Source organism: Aulonocara stuartgranti (genome assembly GCF_965226115.1).
Source record: "Aulonocara stuartgranti genome assembly, chromosome: 9".
Taxonomy (NCBI): domain Eukaryota; kingdom Metazoa; phylum Chordata; class Actinopteri; order Cichliformes; family Cichlidae; genus Aulonocara; species Aulonocara stuartgranti.
The window spans coordinates 19,486,893-19,502,930 of NC_138960.1; the positions used below are offsets into that span (position 1 = coordinate 19,486,893).

Here is a 16,038-nt window from a genome sequence, read left to right on the forward strand (position 1 = left end):
AATTCAGGGAGAGCAGCGATGAAAAGGAGTTGTTTTGAAATGCTGCTATTCTCGCAGGAATTTTAATGTATTAATGATTAATGCATTACTATTTCGATTTAGAACAGTGTAGTGTTGGTTTTTGCTTCTCCGGATCCTGCTCCATAATTACCATATTACACCCGACTCATTTCTACTGCAGATATAAATTGCAAATGAGGTTCTATGATAAAACAATGCAAAGACTAATAAAATTAGTGTAATAATACTGTAAAAAAAAGAACAAACTAACCAACAATTCACAAAAGTGTAAGGTATAAGCTTTGCCAATGAAAGCGTCCCAGTGACACTTTCCCAGAAAAAACATGCCTAAACCTCTATCACATTAGTCTGCAGTAAACAAGCGCAGCTTTGATCTGTTTGTGACCAGGAGATGTGTGCGGGGCAGAGAATCAGGGTCATGCTTAATGAAGCTTACACAACAGTTTCTCCTTCGAGATTTACAGACTTGTGCTGAAAAAACTTCAGTCGACGTTTTAAAACTCAATTAGAACGAGGGGGAAAAAAGCGAACATAATAGGGATCCTCATATTTTTAATATTACTGCACATTTACATCAGCTGGAGCAGCAGGATGTGAAAGATGATTAATATTAATGATAAGAAACTTTTCCAGAGGAGGAACATGCTGGAAGAAGGGCAAATCTTACCTGTAGACAGCTGAGAGCGGCCGTTTGGAGCCTGCTTTGGGCCTGTATGGCTTGGGCTCCCCGGCCATGTTTATGTCTGTAAAAAGACAAAGCGAAAGTCTTCAGTCATCAGTCATAAAGGGGTGTTTTTACTGTGGATTAAAATAACATACAGAACACTATTGTAACTGTGTAATTTAAGTATTTTTATTTTAGTTTTAAGTATTTTTCTTAAAAAAAACCAAAAAAAACTATCCATCTGTTTCTTTGTCTGGCGATGTGTGGTCCAAATTTTCTTTGCAGGAATTTTAGGTCAGAACACGCTGTGTGTGGGCTGCCTCGTCCTCTTCCTCTGCAGCAGAGGACACACAACAAAACAGCAGCAGAGACTCTCACACTGAGCTTAAATGAAACACGACCAAACAAATTAATTAACAACATCAAATAAAAATGTTTTAAAGCTCTGTTATTTGGGGTCTCGACCGATTGTACAGAACTTAACTATACACATTTCTTGCATGACATTGTGCACACACTGCAAATACTCAATCACTACTAACCGACTCGCAATAAAACTTTGAAAGTTAAAGCAAATCCAAGGATGTTTTTGCCAACTAGTTAGCAAATATGCACATTTTTCTCCTAGTGACTGATGGTTGCTAGGTGGTGGCTGACTTCTCTCTATGGCCTGTATGAATGGTGCTTTTGCAACTGATTTCCCAGCAACTGCCATTAACCTCCAGCAACTACTCACCAACCGGTGGGGGAACAAACATTTAATTAATGGTTGACATAGTGTAATGAACCAGTGTCTAGGCCGAAATTGCCAACATGATTGTCACGCGTCCAAAATGGCAAACAAGTTAACGCCACATGGTTAGTGAGCACATGTCCTGTAAACCTCAAAAGAATCTCATGATTTCATTTTTGCTATTGTGTTCACTCTGGTCTGTTGTAACATGTCATACTTTGAAAACAATGCGAACTGAAATACAGCTGCACAAAAAATACCTACAAACATTAGGTTTTATTCTATCAGGGGATTACTTTAGCACTACATGTCTAGTTAGCTATGTGCTAAAGTGAGCTTTGTGCTTTGTGCTATAGCTAAAGCAACAGCAAAAAATAACTGCGTGGCTCACAGCTTTCTGACTTTATCAAAATCACAATATAATACAGATAAGATGCTTTAGCCTAACTTACAACAATATAATAGCTTAAAACTTGCATTGGTGTATTTGACTTGACAATAGCTTGCAGCACAAGTAAGAATACTGACTGACAGGAGTCCACATTTTCCCCCCATATGCCAATCTCCAGAAAAGTTTGTGTGGTTTCAGCAGTTCATAAAAACTTAGTTCTGGATTGTTTACCCTCTTGGTAGTGCATTCCACTACACTGCAAATCTCAGGCACTTTTCAGTTTGTTGCTTGCAGACAGAAAAGATGAACAGGCACCTTCATACAACACAAAGTCAGTGAAATGCTGTGTATTGCTTCCCCTCAGGTGTGGACCAGACTTAATTGTAGTCTGTCTCTATGTGGCAAGCCCAGCTATGAAAACATAGAGGACATAAGGCCAGATTACAGCACAAATGGTAGAAGTGTGATTTCTTTCTCTCCTAAGAAAGCAACTACTCCATTATGTCTGTATCTGTATTCGGTGGGATACTATCTTCTATGAAAACCTTTAATTTTGTGCTTATACTTGCTGGCAACTTAATTATACTGTGTCAGATACTGTTTTGCTATCTGCTCATAACTGTTGAAAAGGAAGTTATCTTACTCTCTGTATGAATAAATCAATATTCGCTTCTGAATATTATCATGCAGTATACGGGATATCACAGAAACTCATTCAGTGTCGGTGTTTCCTACGCTGCGGTGTAACCTAATTTAAAAGCCAAAAACTGTGCCCATGAAAGTGAAATAACTTCCTTTCTTCAAACATCCTCACATCGAGCAACGGCTTGTGATGGTGGCACACAGTTCAAAGCCATGGCTGAGCACAAGGGAGCATAAAAGTACTTCATAATACAGAGATTTAAAAAATCAATTTAAGCTCTTTGGAAGCTTTGTGCTGTTTCCGCTGCAAAACTGAACTTTTCATGCGACATTTAAAAAAAGCTGCAGTACCGTCGAGTAGACTCACTAAATTCGAGGTGCACTGCGAGAGCCAATTTTCTAAAGGCAAGACTGGAGACCTTGCTGCCGTGCACTGGAAAGATTACAAAACAAAATTGTCGTTGCAAGGCACAAGAAAATCCTTGAAAACATACAAACAATAAAAATAAGTAAACATTAAAAGAAGAACTAAAACAAAAGCAGAAAGTTAGGAGGGCTTTGATTTATAGCCGGCTGTTCGTGCTTTCCGTAAAAAATTCTTTTTACTATCAGGCGTAGAGGTTTTGTGATCCAGCCAGTCAGTGATGCAGACATTTCCATATCACTATCTGTGCATTGCCAAGGGTGCTGCAAGGTCCTCATATTTTGTGAAGTCTGAGTGGCTTCTGGGAGACGAGCCAGTTGGTCAAAGTAAAACACCGGAAAAATGAGGAAAACAGTCCAGGAACTTTATGGATGCAGATATGAGGTGATATTTCTGAGGTGAGGGAGGCTACAACACCTTAACGTAACACTTTCATGTGAGGTCTAGTATAAAAAGTAGCTTTCCAGAATCTCATCCCACTCTGAGGTTATTATTCTTCTAAAAATGAATAAAAAAACCATAAAGGAGGGTGAAGCAAATAGATCACTTGAGGCGAAAAGTGAAAAAAATTTCCATAGTCTAACCGAAGGCGGAACAAAAAATCCCATCAAGTGCTTTTTTTAATATTGTCCTTGATATCACACAACTGTTCATGAGCATCAGCATGCTCAGCAGTAGCAACGCATTAGAAAGGCCATTTCCTAACTGGCAGGACACAACAAGTTTACGACTGAGAACAATGCACCAATCAGCAAACGCCCTTGAGAGGATAAACCCACACCCCATTGTGAAGAGCCTTGGCTAAGTGCCTTGTAGGTACATAGATCACTTTAAAGGCACTTTCTGACAAATTGTTGTTTTTTGCATGCGGCCGTGTTCTCACTATCACTTTGTCCCCTCCAGCAACACACATTTGCCTAAATAATTTATGCATCTGCTCTGCCCCCCTTCGTCCCAACACCAAACAAGTGGAAGCACCCCAATCCCCAGGAGTGGAATTGCACTGGGGTGAAAATAAGCTGCTGGCAAACTCTTGCCTCCTTCTCCCAGAGGCTGCTCTCATGAGAAATAGGATTAAAGCCTGGTCTGTTTGTATGCTGCCTACTTAGACATGCTAAAACACAGACTTTTTACAGAAAGCTGCATGACCAAATGAGTGTGAGTGTGTGTGTGAGTGTGCATACTTGACAGAGTATGCAAGGATTGACCATGATGGTAACCTTTGGAGATAATTACACTTTTGCTCATCAACCTGAAAGGTTGACTTACAAAGAGATCAGGTCCAAACCTTTAATTAGCCCACAACAGCCCAACTAAATATAATTGGCATCTAAAACCTGAAGTGATAAAAAAAAAAAATCTCTGACAGCTCTGTTTTTGTGAGCCATTATTTTTGATTCAGCATGGTTTATATGCAGTACAGTCAAATCCATGCTGTTCAGTCCATGACAGGTATCGCCACTGCTGAAGGCTAAAAGAGCCTTAGCCTATTTCGACTGAAGCTGTCAGTACATGTGTGGTTCAAGCAGAGTCCAGTGGAGCAATCAAAACCACATTTTCAAACCTCAACTGTTAACTAACACAAAAACTGCACACTCTTTGATTCAACATTTTAAGGCTCTTTTCATGGATAAATACCATTGTTATAATCAACCTTTTGGAATGTAATACATTTTTTAGTGAATTTAACATCTTTTTAATATGAACTGTTTGTGGAACCAAAACATGGCATTTGAAGACGTGTTTGGGAATAGATATAAACACTTGTACATCTATTCAGGTGTTTCATTAACACAACAATCGGTTATTCTGACAATGACTCTCCCAGTATTAAACCTACCTGTATCGGTGAGAGAACCATGTTCTTTAGGATCTCATCAAGTTCAGGACCTTCTTTCAAGAAAATAGCAACCAACTAAATCTTCATACATCCCATCTGTTCTTCATCTTAGGGATATGTTATTGACTTACTGAATAATACTGAAGCATTTGTTCATATGTAGAGTTAACAGTTAATGGCTCAGAATTATTATATCAGTGTTAAACACTGCAGTTCAACAAAGATCCATACACCTTCTTCTGCCAGCATTTATATGTTTCATTTTTTCAAATACTTGAAATGTTCACATTTGTTTTTTGACAATAAACTCAACCTTGTACATTTCAGACAATTTCAGCTCCTTTTTGCTGGAAGGTTGTATTTTTCTACTATAAATACCTTAAATGTGTTTCATTGGGTTCAAGTAAAGCAACATTCTTGGTAGGTCATATTTCTTTTTTTCCCCTTTTTTTCGCACTTTTTTTCTTCATTGTGAACTCTGGTGTAGTTTTGGCATTGTGTTTTTGGATGGTTATTATGCTAGAGCATTCGTCTTCTGCCAAGTCATTTTGTTAGCCAGACCTTTGGTACATCCACAGGCATTCATGGTGCAATGTGGAAATGCCATCTCAGAAGCACCTTCTGTCCTTATGGTTCTCCGTATGGTCACACTCCCACCTCTGTGCCTATCAGGGTTATGAATTCACTGCAGTAGTCCTTGGCCAGATTTACGTCAAACATGTTCTACCTCATCTGAGACTCAGAAATTCATCTTAGTCCGATCTGACTAAAGCAGAGATTCAGAATATTTATCAGGCTTTAATCTTTAATTGAAGTTTAATCCTATAGTTTTGTGCCAAAGAACAAGCCAGGGATTTTTTTTTCTTGGATGCTGTCCAGTATGGTTGATGTTATGCAATGTCCTTTCTGCTTTTCAAACTGTCACAGTAACTCTGATTCTCACTGATAACCCTTGTGCCAAGTTTCCTCTTGCCTGTCTGTGTTTCACATCTAGATTCTAGGATGACGCCTGATTAGTAGTTCAAAGGTTATTTGTAGGCCCTTGTACTGCTGCAGCTGTGTTTTAATTGACTTTTAGTTATTTTGTTTAATCATCATGTGTTTTTTGTAATTTAATCTTTACGAATTAAAACAATTCTTCAATTTCTCTGCCAATTCCTTCATTCGTGGACAATTCACAGCTCATTTTATAACTGCGGTTATGCAGTGGGGCAAATAAAAAAAAATTACTGGTGCACTCAAATGCATTTCAGTGATCACAGGTTTTCTCACATGGATGTCTGTGATAACAATGGTATTTGGGTTTATTGCAATGAGTTTCCACTTTGGGGTTTTTATTTGCAGTATCAGTACTAGGTAAGTAAAGAGAAATTCTTTATGTGTAAACTGATAAATAATGCAATAATTTAGAGGCTGAATTATAAATTGTATAACAAATCTGTGCACTGAAGGACAGAGAAAATCCCAACAATATTATGAACTTCTATGAGCAAGCACTTTGATAACAGTAGGAAGGAAAAGCTCCCTTTTAACAGGAAGAAACCTCCAGCAGAACCAGGCTCAGGGAGGGGCAGACACTGTGACCAGTTAGGGTGAGGGGAGGAAGACATGGAAAAAATGCCAGACATTTTTATTGAAAAATTAAGCTTAGTGTGCACATTTCTGTAGTGATCTGGAAATCTGAGACATGACAAACCTTTGACGTTCCGTTTGTTTGACAACTTGCTTGTTAGCCACAGTTGCCCAGTTGCACTAATTTATTAAAGATCTTGATTATTCAAATATAATAATGTGGTCTTGCTTTAAGGACAGAATTTGTTTTGGCATCTTGTAAGAATGCTGTAGCACTGTTTCAAGCTTCGGTTGGGATCCTATAAGCAGGCAAAATGACATATTTTCATGTTTGCATCGTCACTTCTGTATGTGGGAAGTGGACTTGAAGGGAACTGATTGCAATCCATGAGCCAAGATCATCCACTTTTAGCAGAACACTTTGAGTTTGTGTAGGACTAAAAAGTCATTTTAGTATGAATGAGATGCTCAGTGCTTTTTTTCTGTTCTTCTCTTTTCCTTAGTTTCGGGTTGCTCACTTGCTCAGTCTGCAGCTTGGTCATCCATGGTTGGAGGTGGAGCTCTCCGTGATGCTGAAAGACTTATAAAGAAGGTCTGCTCAGCCTGGGCAACAATTTAAAAAAAAGGGTCTGACCTTGCAGCTGTGCAAATGTACACATAATGCAATTTCAGTCTTTCAGTGCTGAAATTAATTGTAGATATATTTAAGCTAGCCTCCAATTCTCTATCTCTAAGAGACGGCGCGTGCCTGTCTGTCTGTAGATACTAAAACAAGCATAACCCAGGTATGAATAACAATTTAATGCTACAATTTTACTGACTAGGAATTGGGGGGAAAACAGGGCTCTGGATGTAAACTGCAATGGAAAGACAGAGGCACGAAGCATAAGTAATCGCCAAAGACAGACTTGTGTTCCTCTGTCAAGAAAACAAGGATCCGTGACTCCCTGAAGGAACATGCCCATGTGTTTTATTGGTCTCATTTGCTGCCTTACATCTCTGTCTCCCTCAGACTACTCTTGCTCATGCCTCCTGTTCCGCCCTCGGTCTCACCCTATCACTCAATGTGTCTGTTCGTCTGTTCCCATCCCCCTCGCTTTCCCTCCCTCTATCACCTTCCCTTTCCTTCCACACGAACTCGCACAAGATGATATCTAACCCACCTCGCCATCCGTCACTTTCTCTCACAGCCCATATTTCTTCCTGTGTCTCTGCGCACTGCGAGGAAGCTCATTATGAGACATTTCAGTGCTGAGCATCACCTGTGGGGCCCTTTCTATTTGACACCTGTGCCGCCAACGAAAGCTTCACAAGTCTTATTTCTTCCCCTTCTTTCATTAGCAAGGGATGAATAAGCGCAGAGCAATGGAAGTCAAGACGCTGAATAAATCACAGCTATAAACTAAGCCATATGGCAGCATATTGTACAGGAATGACTGGGAATGAGAAAGCACTCCTGCGAAAACTGACAAGACCCAAAAACACAGGCTGAATACAATGCGCGCACAGCAGCAAGGACCTACAAGAAATGAGAAATGTGGACTTTCCCAAAAAAAACTGATGATAAAATTCCCCGCATGCCAGGGCTGATGGTTCTACATCACATCTGGCCTTTTTTCCCCCTCATTCGTGAGTTATTTTATTTCACTTTCCTCTTCTTGCAACGGCAACTGTCTATTTGATGAGATAAAAATTAAAGGCAGAGGCGAGAAAGAAACATAAGGAGAAGAATATGAATGTACTACTGGAACAGACGAAAATCTGCTCGTCCTGTTGAAGCCAGCAAATCAGACTTCAATCTCTCTGCCTCTCTAGCTTTCTGTTGCGTCGTAAAAAATGAGACAGTGTACCGTTTTTTCTCCTTTCTCGATCTTAGGGAGGAGAAAACCAGCTAATAGCCTCAGGCTTCAGGAAGAGGAGAGCTAACAGGCATGGGTAGCAGGGGTCAACACAAGGTCTTGGAGAGGCAGAGACAAGAGTCTGTCTTAGTGAGCCAAAGAACCTTTCTGTATTACTGTGGGAAGAGTGCTGGAAGATTGGCAGATTCCTGAAAACTGCCTTTTGCGATGTACTGCTCCCATCAGCCGTCTCTGTGTGCTATCGGTATGGTGACGATTCAGCCCTCCAGCCTTCAACAGCTCATTTGGTACAGGTTTTTCTTTAAAACATGGGGGGTAACTACTATTGTCTACATATATGATTAGTCACATCCATCAGTGTGATCAGTGCTAATTAAGATAAACCTGCATTCCAGCTACTCATTAAGCTTACAGCCTTAATGAGAGCAGAAATATGGCACAAGCTCCTTTGACCAAAATACACTTGAAGTGAGTCATGCCTTTTAAAGCGCGCACACACAAACACAGCAACAAAGTGGTCATTTGCATGTCAAACTACCTTGTGCTTGGGCAAAATGTCCTTTCAGCACTAAGAGAAAACCCAACAACCAAAACACAGCTGATTTTGTCGATTTCCGTAGCTGCAAATGACCTGTTTGGACGCCTGCTGTGGTGCGGCACAGAAGCTATAATTGAGAAAACAACAATTGATGAAGCAGTCATTACATGTGTACTCTTCCATACAAAGACTGAAAATAAACAGGCAGAGATTCAGAGATTCGCAAACATCCTATTTAGTAGCTGTTCAAGTAAAGCTGCTGCTTATTTTGTTTTTTTGACAAGATATAATTTCAAGAGAGCATCTTGATAAAGAGCCCGTATTTTTGTCCTAACAACTGGCGCCATTACCCATAAGAACCTTCAGATACTGTCACTACAGCTGTAAATCAGGCATTCAAAATTAAGTCGGCTTTCTGCATTAACGATGCTCCAAGGCTGCATTTGTCATTAAATTCTACCTGAGCAATGGCTGGTACAAGCAAAGTGTGAAGAGTGAAGAACAGAGGAAATGAAAGTAGCATTCTATTAAAAATGCCCAAAAAAGAGCTTTGCAAACAAAAGCAAAGAAAGAAAACTAAGAGATTACAGCAGTGCTGTTGCATTTTGGGATTAATGTTCGAGCTAAATGGTAATGCCAGGCTCACAATGACAATGATTACATGCTCAGTTACCATCTCAGTCACACTGCATGCTATCACTTCCCAATTAGCACCAAAAAGTAGATATGAGTCTGATGCAAATGTTCAGTCTTTGAAGATTTTTTAAAAAACACAATGTTCAAGTTCTGCAAATATTGTCTTAGAACTACATTTAATGGGTGTAAAAACTGGCTGCAATTTGCTCAAAGTCTTCATGTCTGATGCCAATTTGGTGACAACAGCACAACTAATACTTGCATTAAATTATAGTGAATAAGAGATTACCCTGTGTTCTGGGCAGTGTAGCATTTAGAGATGAAGACTATGGCAAACTAATGGAAGTAATGTGACTTCTCCAAGTTGAAGTAAACAGAAACCGAAGCCCACAACATAAATCTGTAGGATTATGCAGAAGCCACGAAATATAAATCATTGTGCTTTGTCACTATGCTCTGTTGCAAGGATCAAATCAGTTTTGCTAAAATTGTAGAGCTCTCTCTGACCCAGCATCCTGCTGCCATTGAGGGACAAAAAAGCCTTTTTTCCTTCTCATTACCAAAAAAAAACCTTTGCTGTCCCCTTTGAGTTACAGCGCAGATGTGTAACACAGGCTGAATACAATGCGCGCATAGCAGCAAGGACCTACAAGAAATGAGAAATGTGGACTTTCCCAAAAAAAACTGATGATAAAATTCCCCGCATGCCAGGGCTGATGGTTCTACATCACATCTGGCCTTTTTTCCCCCTCATTCGTGAGTTATTTTATTTCACTTTCCTCTTCTTGCAACGGCAACTGTCTATTTGATGAGATAAAAATTAAAGGCAGAGGCGAGAAAGAAAAAAAAGAGAGAGCAGGACACGGAAGGAGCTGCCGATCATCTTCTCACGGATTAAGAAACTCTGGCGCCTATCTCCCCAATGACTCAATTAATTGAACAAAGTAACTAATCATGCAAATTGTGTCTCGGCAGGAGAGACAGAAACAAAGACAATGGCAAAAATGAGGGAGCTGAATTTAGCAGGTGATGGACAAGCAAAAGGAATAGGTGGGGATGTAGGAAATTCATGTTTGCAGCAGATTACATCTAGCTGTCTTTGGTCCAACTTCACTATTCAGTGAGTCTAACTCAAAGGAAAGGAAGGCAGGAGGGCTGAGATATAAAAGTGCTGTACTGAGTACCAAATCTGTGTCTCCGTAACCAGTAGGTGAGGTCCTGTCAGTTGCAGGCATAATAAATCTACAAATACTCCAAGGACGTTTTTCAGACGAGCAAAGACGAAAGAACTGACACAGGCCACATTACAGGTACAAGATTTCCAGAAAATTTCAGAGTGAATTACAGTCAAATTTGTCACTGCAGTGGATGAACAATGTGCCCTGACAGTCTTTGATTTTCACAAAGGTCTAGCAGCTCCTTTCAGACACAGACCTCATATATCTTTATCTTACTGTAGTTCTCACATATTAGCCGCATTCTTATTTTTCTGTGCTGCCCGTGGATCCATCAATCAAGGTCACAAGATGCTGCCGTCCCCTCAAACGGAAATAACCCTTTACCTTTTTTTCTAGGCAGGGAAGCTTTTAAGAACTGCAAATAAAAAATAAAAAAAAAACATGTTTACAGACACCTCTCAGGAGAAAGAAAGACACAGCAGGCAGTAGTGTTGTCTAATTACATGGAAAAAAGAGTAGAGAGGAGACTGAGGGACAATCTGCATATCAAAGGTGCTGTTCTAGGAACCTTTGAAGATCAAACACTGAGCAGGGCTCTTCAGGAGAACCATGAAGCCAGGTTCAAGGTGAGGCGATGTGACTCTACATTTTTCTGTTTGAATTTGGCATTTGGCAAACTGTACTCTTATAAATTATCACGTGTAATTTAAATATAGTAATTCACACATACCAAAAGAGGATTTAAGTTTCATTAGTTGCCCCCCTTCAAGCATGCGTTAAAACTTGCTGACTGGATCTCAATTTGCAATTTTTTAATGTATGGCAAGAATTGGAAAGTGCAAAATTGAGTTTCCATTGCTCCTTCACAACTTTTAATGTGACACTAGCTTCATCACAGGGGCAAAGTGATGAAATCCGTCTTTCTCCCAGTAGACAAATTTTATTCTCTAAAGAAGCTAAAATTCATACTGCATTAAAGTTTAAAGTGGATTGCTTGCCTGATAAATGGCTTCATTGTACATATTTAGCCCCAGAGAGGTAATCAGAGCTTAATTTTGCTTTTGAATCTAAAATTCAGAAAATGTTACTTACTAAATATTTTCTTTAGTGCCATCAGTACCTCTGACAGTGCATGCACCGAGGCTGCAGTTCGTCCAGAATTGATTGATGGGGGCAGCGCATGCCTATGCACGTGCTCATCTATCCTTACATGCTTAAGAAGAATGCCTACAAGCTCAAGAAAAAACTATACATGGAAGATGGCGAATAGTGTCACTGCCGCGATAGCTGCGCCCCGACTCGTCAATAAGAACGGCAGAAAGAATTGGGTATGGAAGACTACTGCTATCGTCAAATCAAATCTGCACCACGGGCTAAAATGTTTGCAGTGAATAACTCTATAAATGCTTAAGCTAACGTAATGTAACTTAATGTAATAATGTAATGTAAAAAATAAAAATGACTAACAAATTAAAATAAAATAACTATACCTCAGCCTTTTCTCCCTGTTTCACTTCCTTAAGAATGGCTTCTTCACCTAATTTAATAATGTTATATCTAGTAGTAGCATTAGTGGGCTAAAACATTTCAGTTCACATCCTAATTTTTTTCTCTCTTTATTTTTAATTGTAGCATCACATTAGGTATCGAGATTCTATTGCTATCAGTGCTGGTTATTAAATTTCTAGTGATGCCTCTGTTTAGCCACACTTAAGTAAGAAATTATTAAACTGTTAGAAATTCATTAGAAAAAATGTGAAAATTTTGTCCAGGTTTCTACTTCATTTTATGACCCAGCAAGTCATAAAATCCCTCCCTTATTTTGTTGCTAATAGGGTCAGATTAGGGCTGTGCGATATGACCAAAATCTCATATCCCGATATAAGAATTTTGTCGTCCCGATAACGATATAAATCACAAAAATGTAACATTTTCTGTAAATTCTGTGAATCTCGGGCAGCTCGATTTGCGGGAAGTGTTTCAAGCTGCGCCTCATGTACCTGAAGTTGAGTGTTTTAACAGATGCATGAAACTATACATTTTTAGACATAGGTTTTAACGGCCGCCGTTTTCTTTGTGAGTATTTATTACACGGCATGCTGCGGGGAAAAGCCCGTTCTAACGTTTGAGTCTAAGGTTTATTTTTTAGCACCTGGCGGCTCTTTTACGTTTTTTTTTTTAACTTTTTTTTACTTCTCATTCAGTTTATTTTGAAAAGGCTCAACAGGATCTTGAGCTTTTTTGTGAAAGGTTTATGTGGAACACGTGATGGTGTTACCGTCATTGTTGCTAACCAAAACGCATAAAAACAGGCGCTTGTCCGTCCGTAGTGTGGTTATATTAAATATAAGAGAAAGAGAGAACTTTAAGAAATTAATATAGCCACTACAGTGACCATCAAAACGATGAAAAAAATATTGCCGTAAACAGTTTACTTTGCGACACCACGAAACAAACGATAGCGTAAAATGAAACGATAAACGTTTTTATATCGTCATCCGATGTACAGTGGGGCAAAAAAGTATTTAGTCAGCCACCGATTGTGCAAGTTCCCCCACTTAAAATGATGACAGAGGTCAGTAATTTGCACTTCAACTGTGAGAGACAGAATGTGAAAAAAAAAATCCATGAATCCACATGGTAGGATTTGTAAAGAATTTATTCGTAAATCAGGGTGGAAAATAAGTATTTGGTCAATAACAAAAATACAACTCAATACTTTGTAACATAACCTTTGTTGGCAATAACAGAGGTCAAACGTTTACTATAGGTCTTTACCAGGTTTGCACACACAGTAGCTGGTATTTTGGCCCATTCCTCCATGCAGATCTTCTCGAGAGCAGTGATGTTTTGGGGCTGTCGCCGAGCAACACGGACTTTCAACTCCCGCCACAGATTTTCTATGGGGTTGAGGTCTGGAGACTGGCTAGGCCACTCCAGGACTTTCAAATGCTTCTTACGGAGCCACTCCTTTGTTGCCCGGGCGGTGTGTTTTGGATCATTGTCATGTTGGAAGACCCAGCCTCGTTTCATCTTCAAAGTTCTCACTGATGGAAGGAGGTTTTGGCTCACAATCTCACGATACATGGCCCCATTCATTCTGTCCTTAACACGGATCAGTCGTCCTGTCCCCTTGGCAGAAAAACAGCCCCATAGCATGATGTTTCCACCCCCATGCTTCACAGTAGGTATGGTGTTCTTGGGATGCAACTCAGTATTCTTCTTCCTCCAAACACGACGAGTTGAGTTTATACCAAAAAGTTCTACTTTGGTTTCATCTGACCACATGACATTCTCCCAATCCTCTGCTGTATCATCCATGTGCTCTCTGGCAAACTTCAGACGGGCCTGGACATGCACTGGCTTCAGCAGCGGAACACGTCTGGCACTGCGGGATTTGATTCCCTGCCGTTGTAGTGTGTTACTGATGGTGACCTTTGTTACTTTGGTCCCAGCTCTCTGCAGGTCATTCACCAGGTCCCCCCGTGTGGTTCTGGGATCTTTGCTCACCGTTCTCATGATCATTTTGACCCCACGGGATGAGATCTTGCGTGGAGCCCCAGATCGAGGGAGATTATCAGTGGTCTTGTATGTCTTCCATTTTCTGATGATTGCTCCCACAGTTGATTTTTTCACACCAAGCTGCTTGCCTATTGTAGATTCACTCTTCCCAGTCTGGTGCAGGTCTACAATACTTTTCCTGGTGTCCTTCGAAAGCTCTTTGGTCTTGGCCATGGCGGAGTTTGGAGTCTGACTGTTTGAGGCTGTGGACAGGTGTCTTTTATACAGATGATGAGTTCAAACAGGTGCCATTCATACAGGTAACGAGTGGGGGACAGAAAAGCTTCTTAGAGAAGACGTTACAGGTCTGTGAGAGCCAGAGATTTTCCTTGTTTGAGGTGACCAAATACTTATTTTCCACCCTGATTTACGAATAAATTCTTTACAAATCCTACCATGTGAATTCATGGATTTTTTTTTCACATTCTGTCTCTCACAGTTGAAGTGTACCTCTGGTGCAAATTACTGACCTCTGTCATCATTTTAAGTGGGGGAACTTGCACAATCGGTGGCTGACTAAATACTTTTTTGCCCCACTGTATATCGTTATATCGAACAGCCCTAGGTCAGATTACATTTCTTTGAATTTTGTGAGTACAGATCCAAACAGGAATCATTCCATCCTCTACCTTTTATAATACATGCTGCCATTCACAAAACGCTCATTTGATCATGACTGGTTAGAGGATTTTTGTGGACATCCCATTACAAATGCAGGCGCCTGTTCTCCTGTAAACTCATGTGTGACTTCCAGCCTGCTTCACCGCCTCGCTGCCCGTGTCTGCTGCTGCATGGACCAAAGTCCGAGGAGATCAGCTCATAATCCCCAGCCCCTTGAGGCACCCGCAGAACAGATAAAGGCATGGCATTGGTTTGAGATCACATCCCTCTGTGTGACCTGTAAACCTAGTGAGCTGTCTCATGCAAGTCAACAATGATACACTTCAAAAAGCGGACGATCCAGGCTGCTGGATACATGAACATGGCACAGCGAGGGAGCTTAGAGATGAAAAGCGAGGCATGAAAACAAACACCAAGCTGATATTCACAGCAGAACAAGTATTTCTTTTGAGCAACATTCACGACAGCTGTTAATAATCGGGACATCGCCACTGACTTTCCCTGCGACTAAAAATAGGGACTTTTAGCTCTTTAGTGTTAAATCTAGAACAGAAATCTTTGAGGTGCTGCTTTCAAATTCCCAGTACGACATTCATATTTCATTTTTAACCAAGAAATAAAGTGAATTACTGATTTGGGGAAATTTGACAGGCTCATTGCTGGCCTACAGGCGTGAAAATATGATGTAATTTTCAAAACCCATGTTGCTCATCCCTGCATAGGTACTACAAGCGCTCCCTGCCGATGGATGACAGAGAGAGAGTCCTCTAATTACTTCAGAGCATTTGCAATGACACTTGACAGACATTAATTTCGCCATTCGTCACACTGGTACATACAGGCTGGAGTCATAGCTGTCACTGTACTTTTGATCCAGTATTAAATGGGACCTACTGTGCACACTTTCTCCTCCATCATTTTTTTCTGGCTCTTTTATTCTTCTTCTTCTGCTTGCTGGGTTTCACTACAATACATCAGCTGAACAGCTCTTGTGCTAGCACGAGTGGGTGGATGAGAGGCAAAAGAATGTAAAGACCACTATAAACCTTTAAGGTAAAAAGGCACTTGCACATGCGTTGTGCAGGTAGCATGCGATAGACCTGAACAGGGAGACACTCATTTCTAGCTGCACATTATTCACTGACATCTACTACTGTAGCTTTGCATGATTCAAAATCTTTTGTTATGCTGGACCTTGGTGCAGCCTTTCAGCTAATTGCTAGTTATTGTGATTGGTTGCCCTTGCAAAGACGTTTAAGAGGCTATTTTCATTCAGAGTTACCGGCACATTTACTGATCTCATTGATTGAAACTTTGCCCATGTTTTGAATAAACATCCACTATTGTAACAGTATATG

The 16,038-nt window shown here is 40.2% G+C and overlaps 1 protein-coding gene across 3 annotated transcripts in view; it reads right to left on the reverse strand.

Moving 5' to 3' along the window:
- ralyl (RALY RNA binding protein like) overlaps positions 1 to 16,038 on the reverse strand; it is a 130,927-nt gene that overhangs the window by 27,952 nt on the left and 86,937 nt on the right. For all 3 annotated transcript variants that reach the window (XM_082546603.1, XM_082546601.1, XM_082546602.1), the window contains one exon: positions 689 to 764. In XM_082546603.1, coding sequence (XP_082402729.1) covers positions 689 to 764 — 76 coding nt within the window. The remainder of the gene's footprint in view (positions 1 to 688; positions 765 to 16,038) is intronic.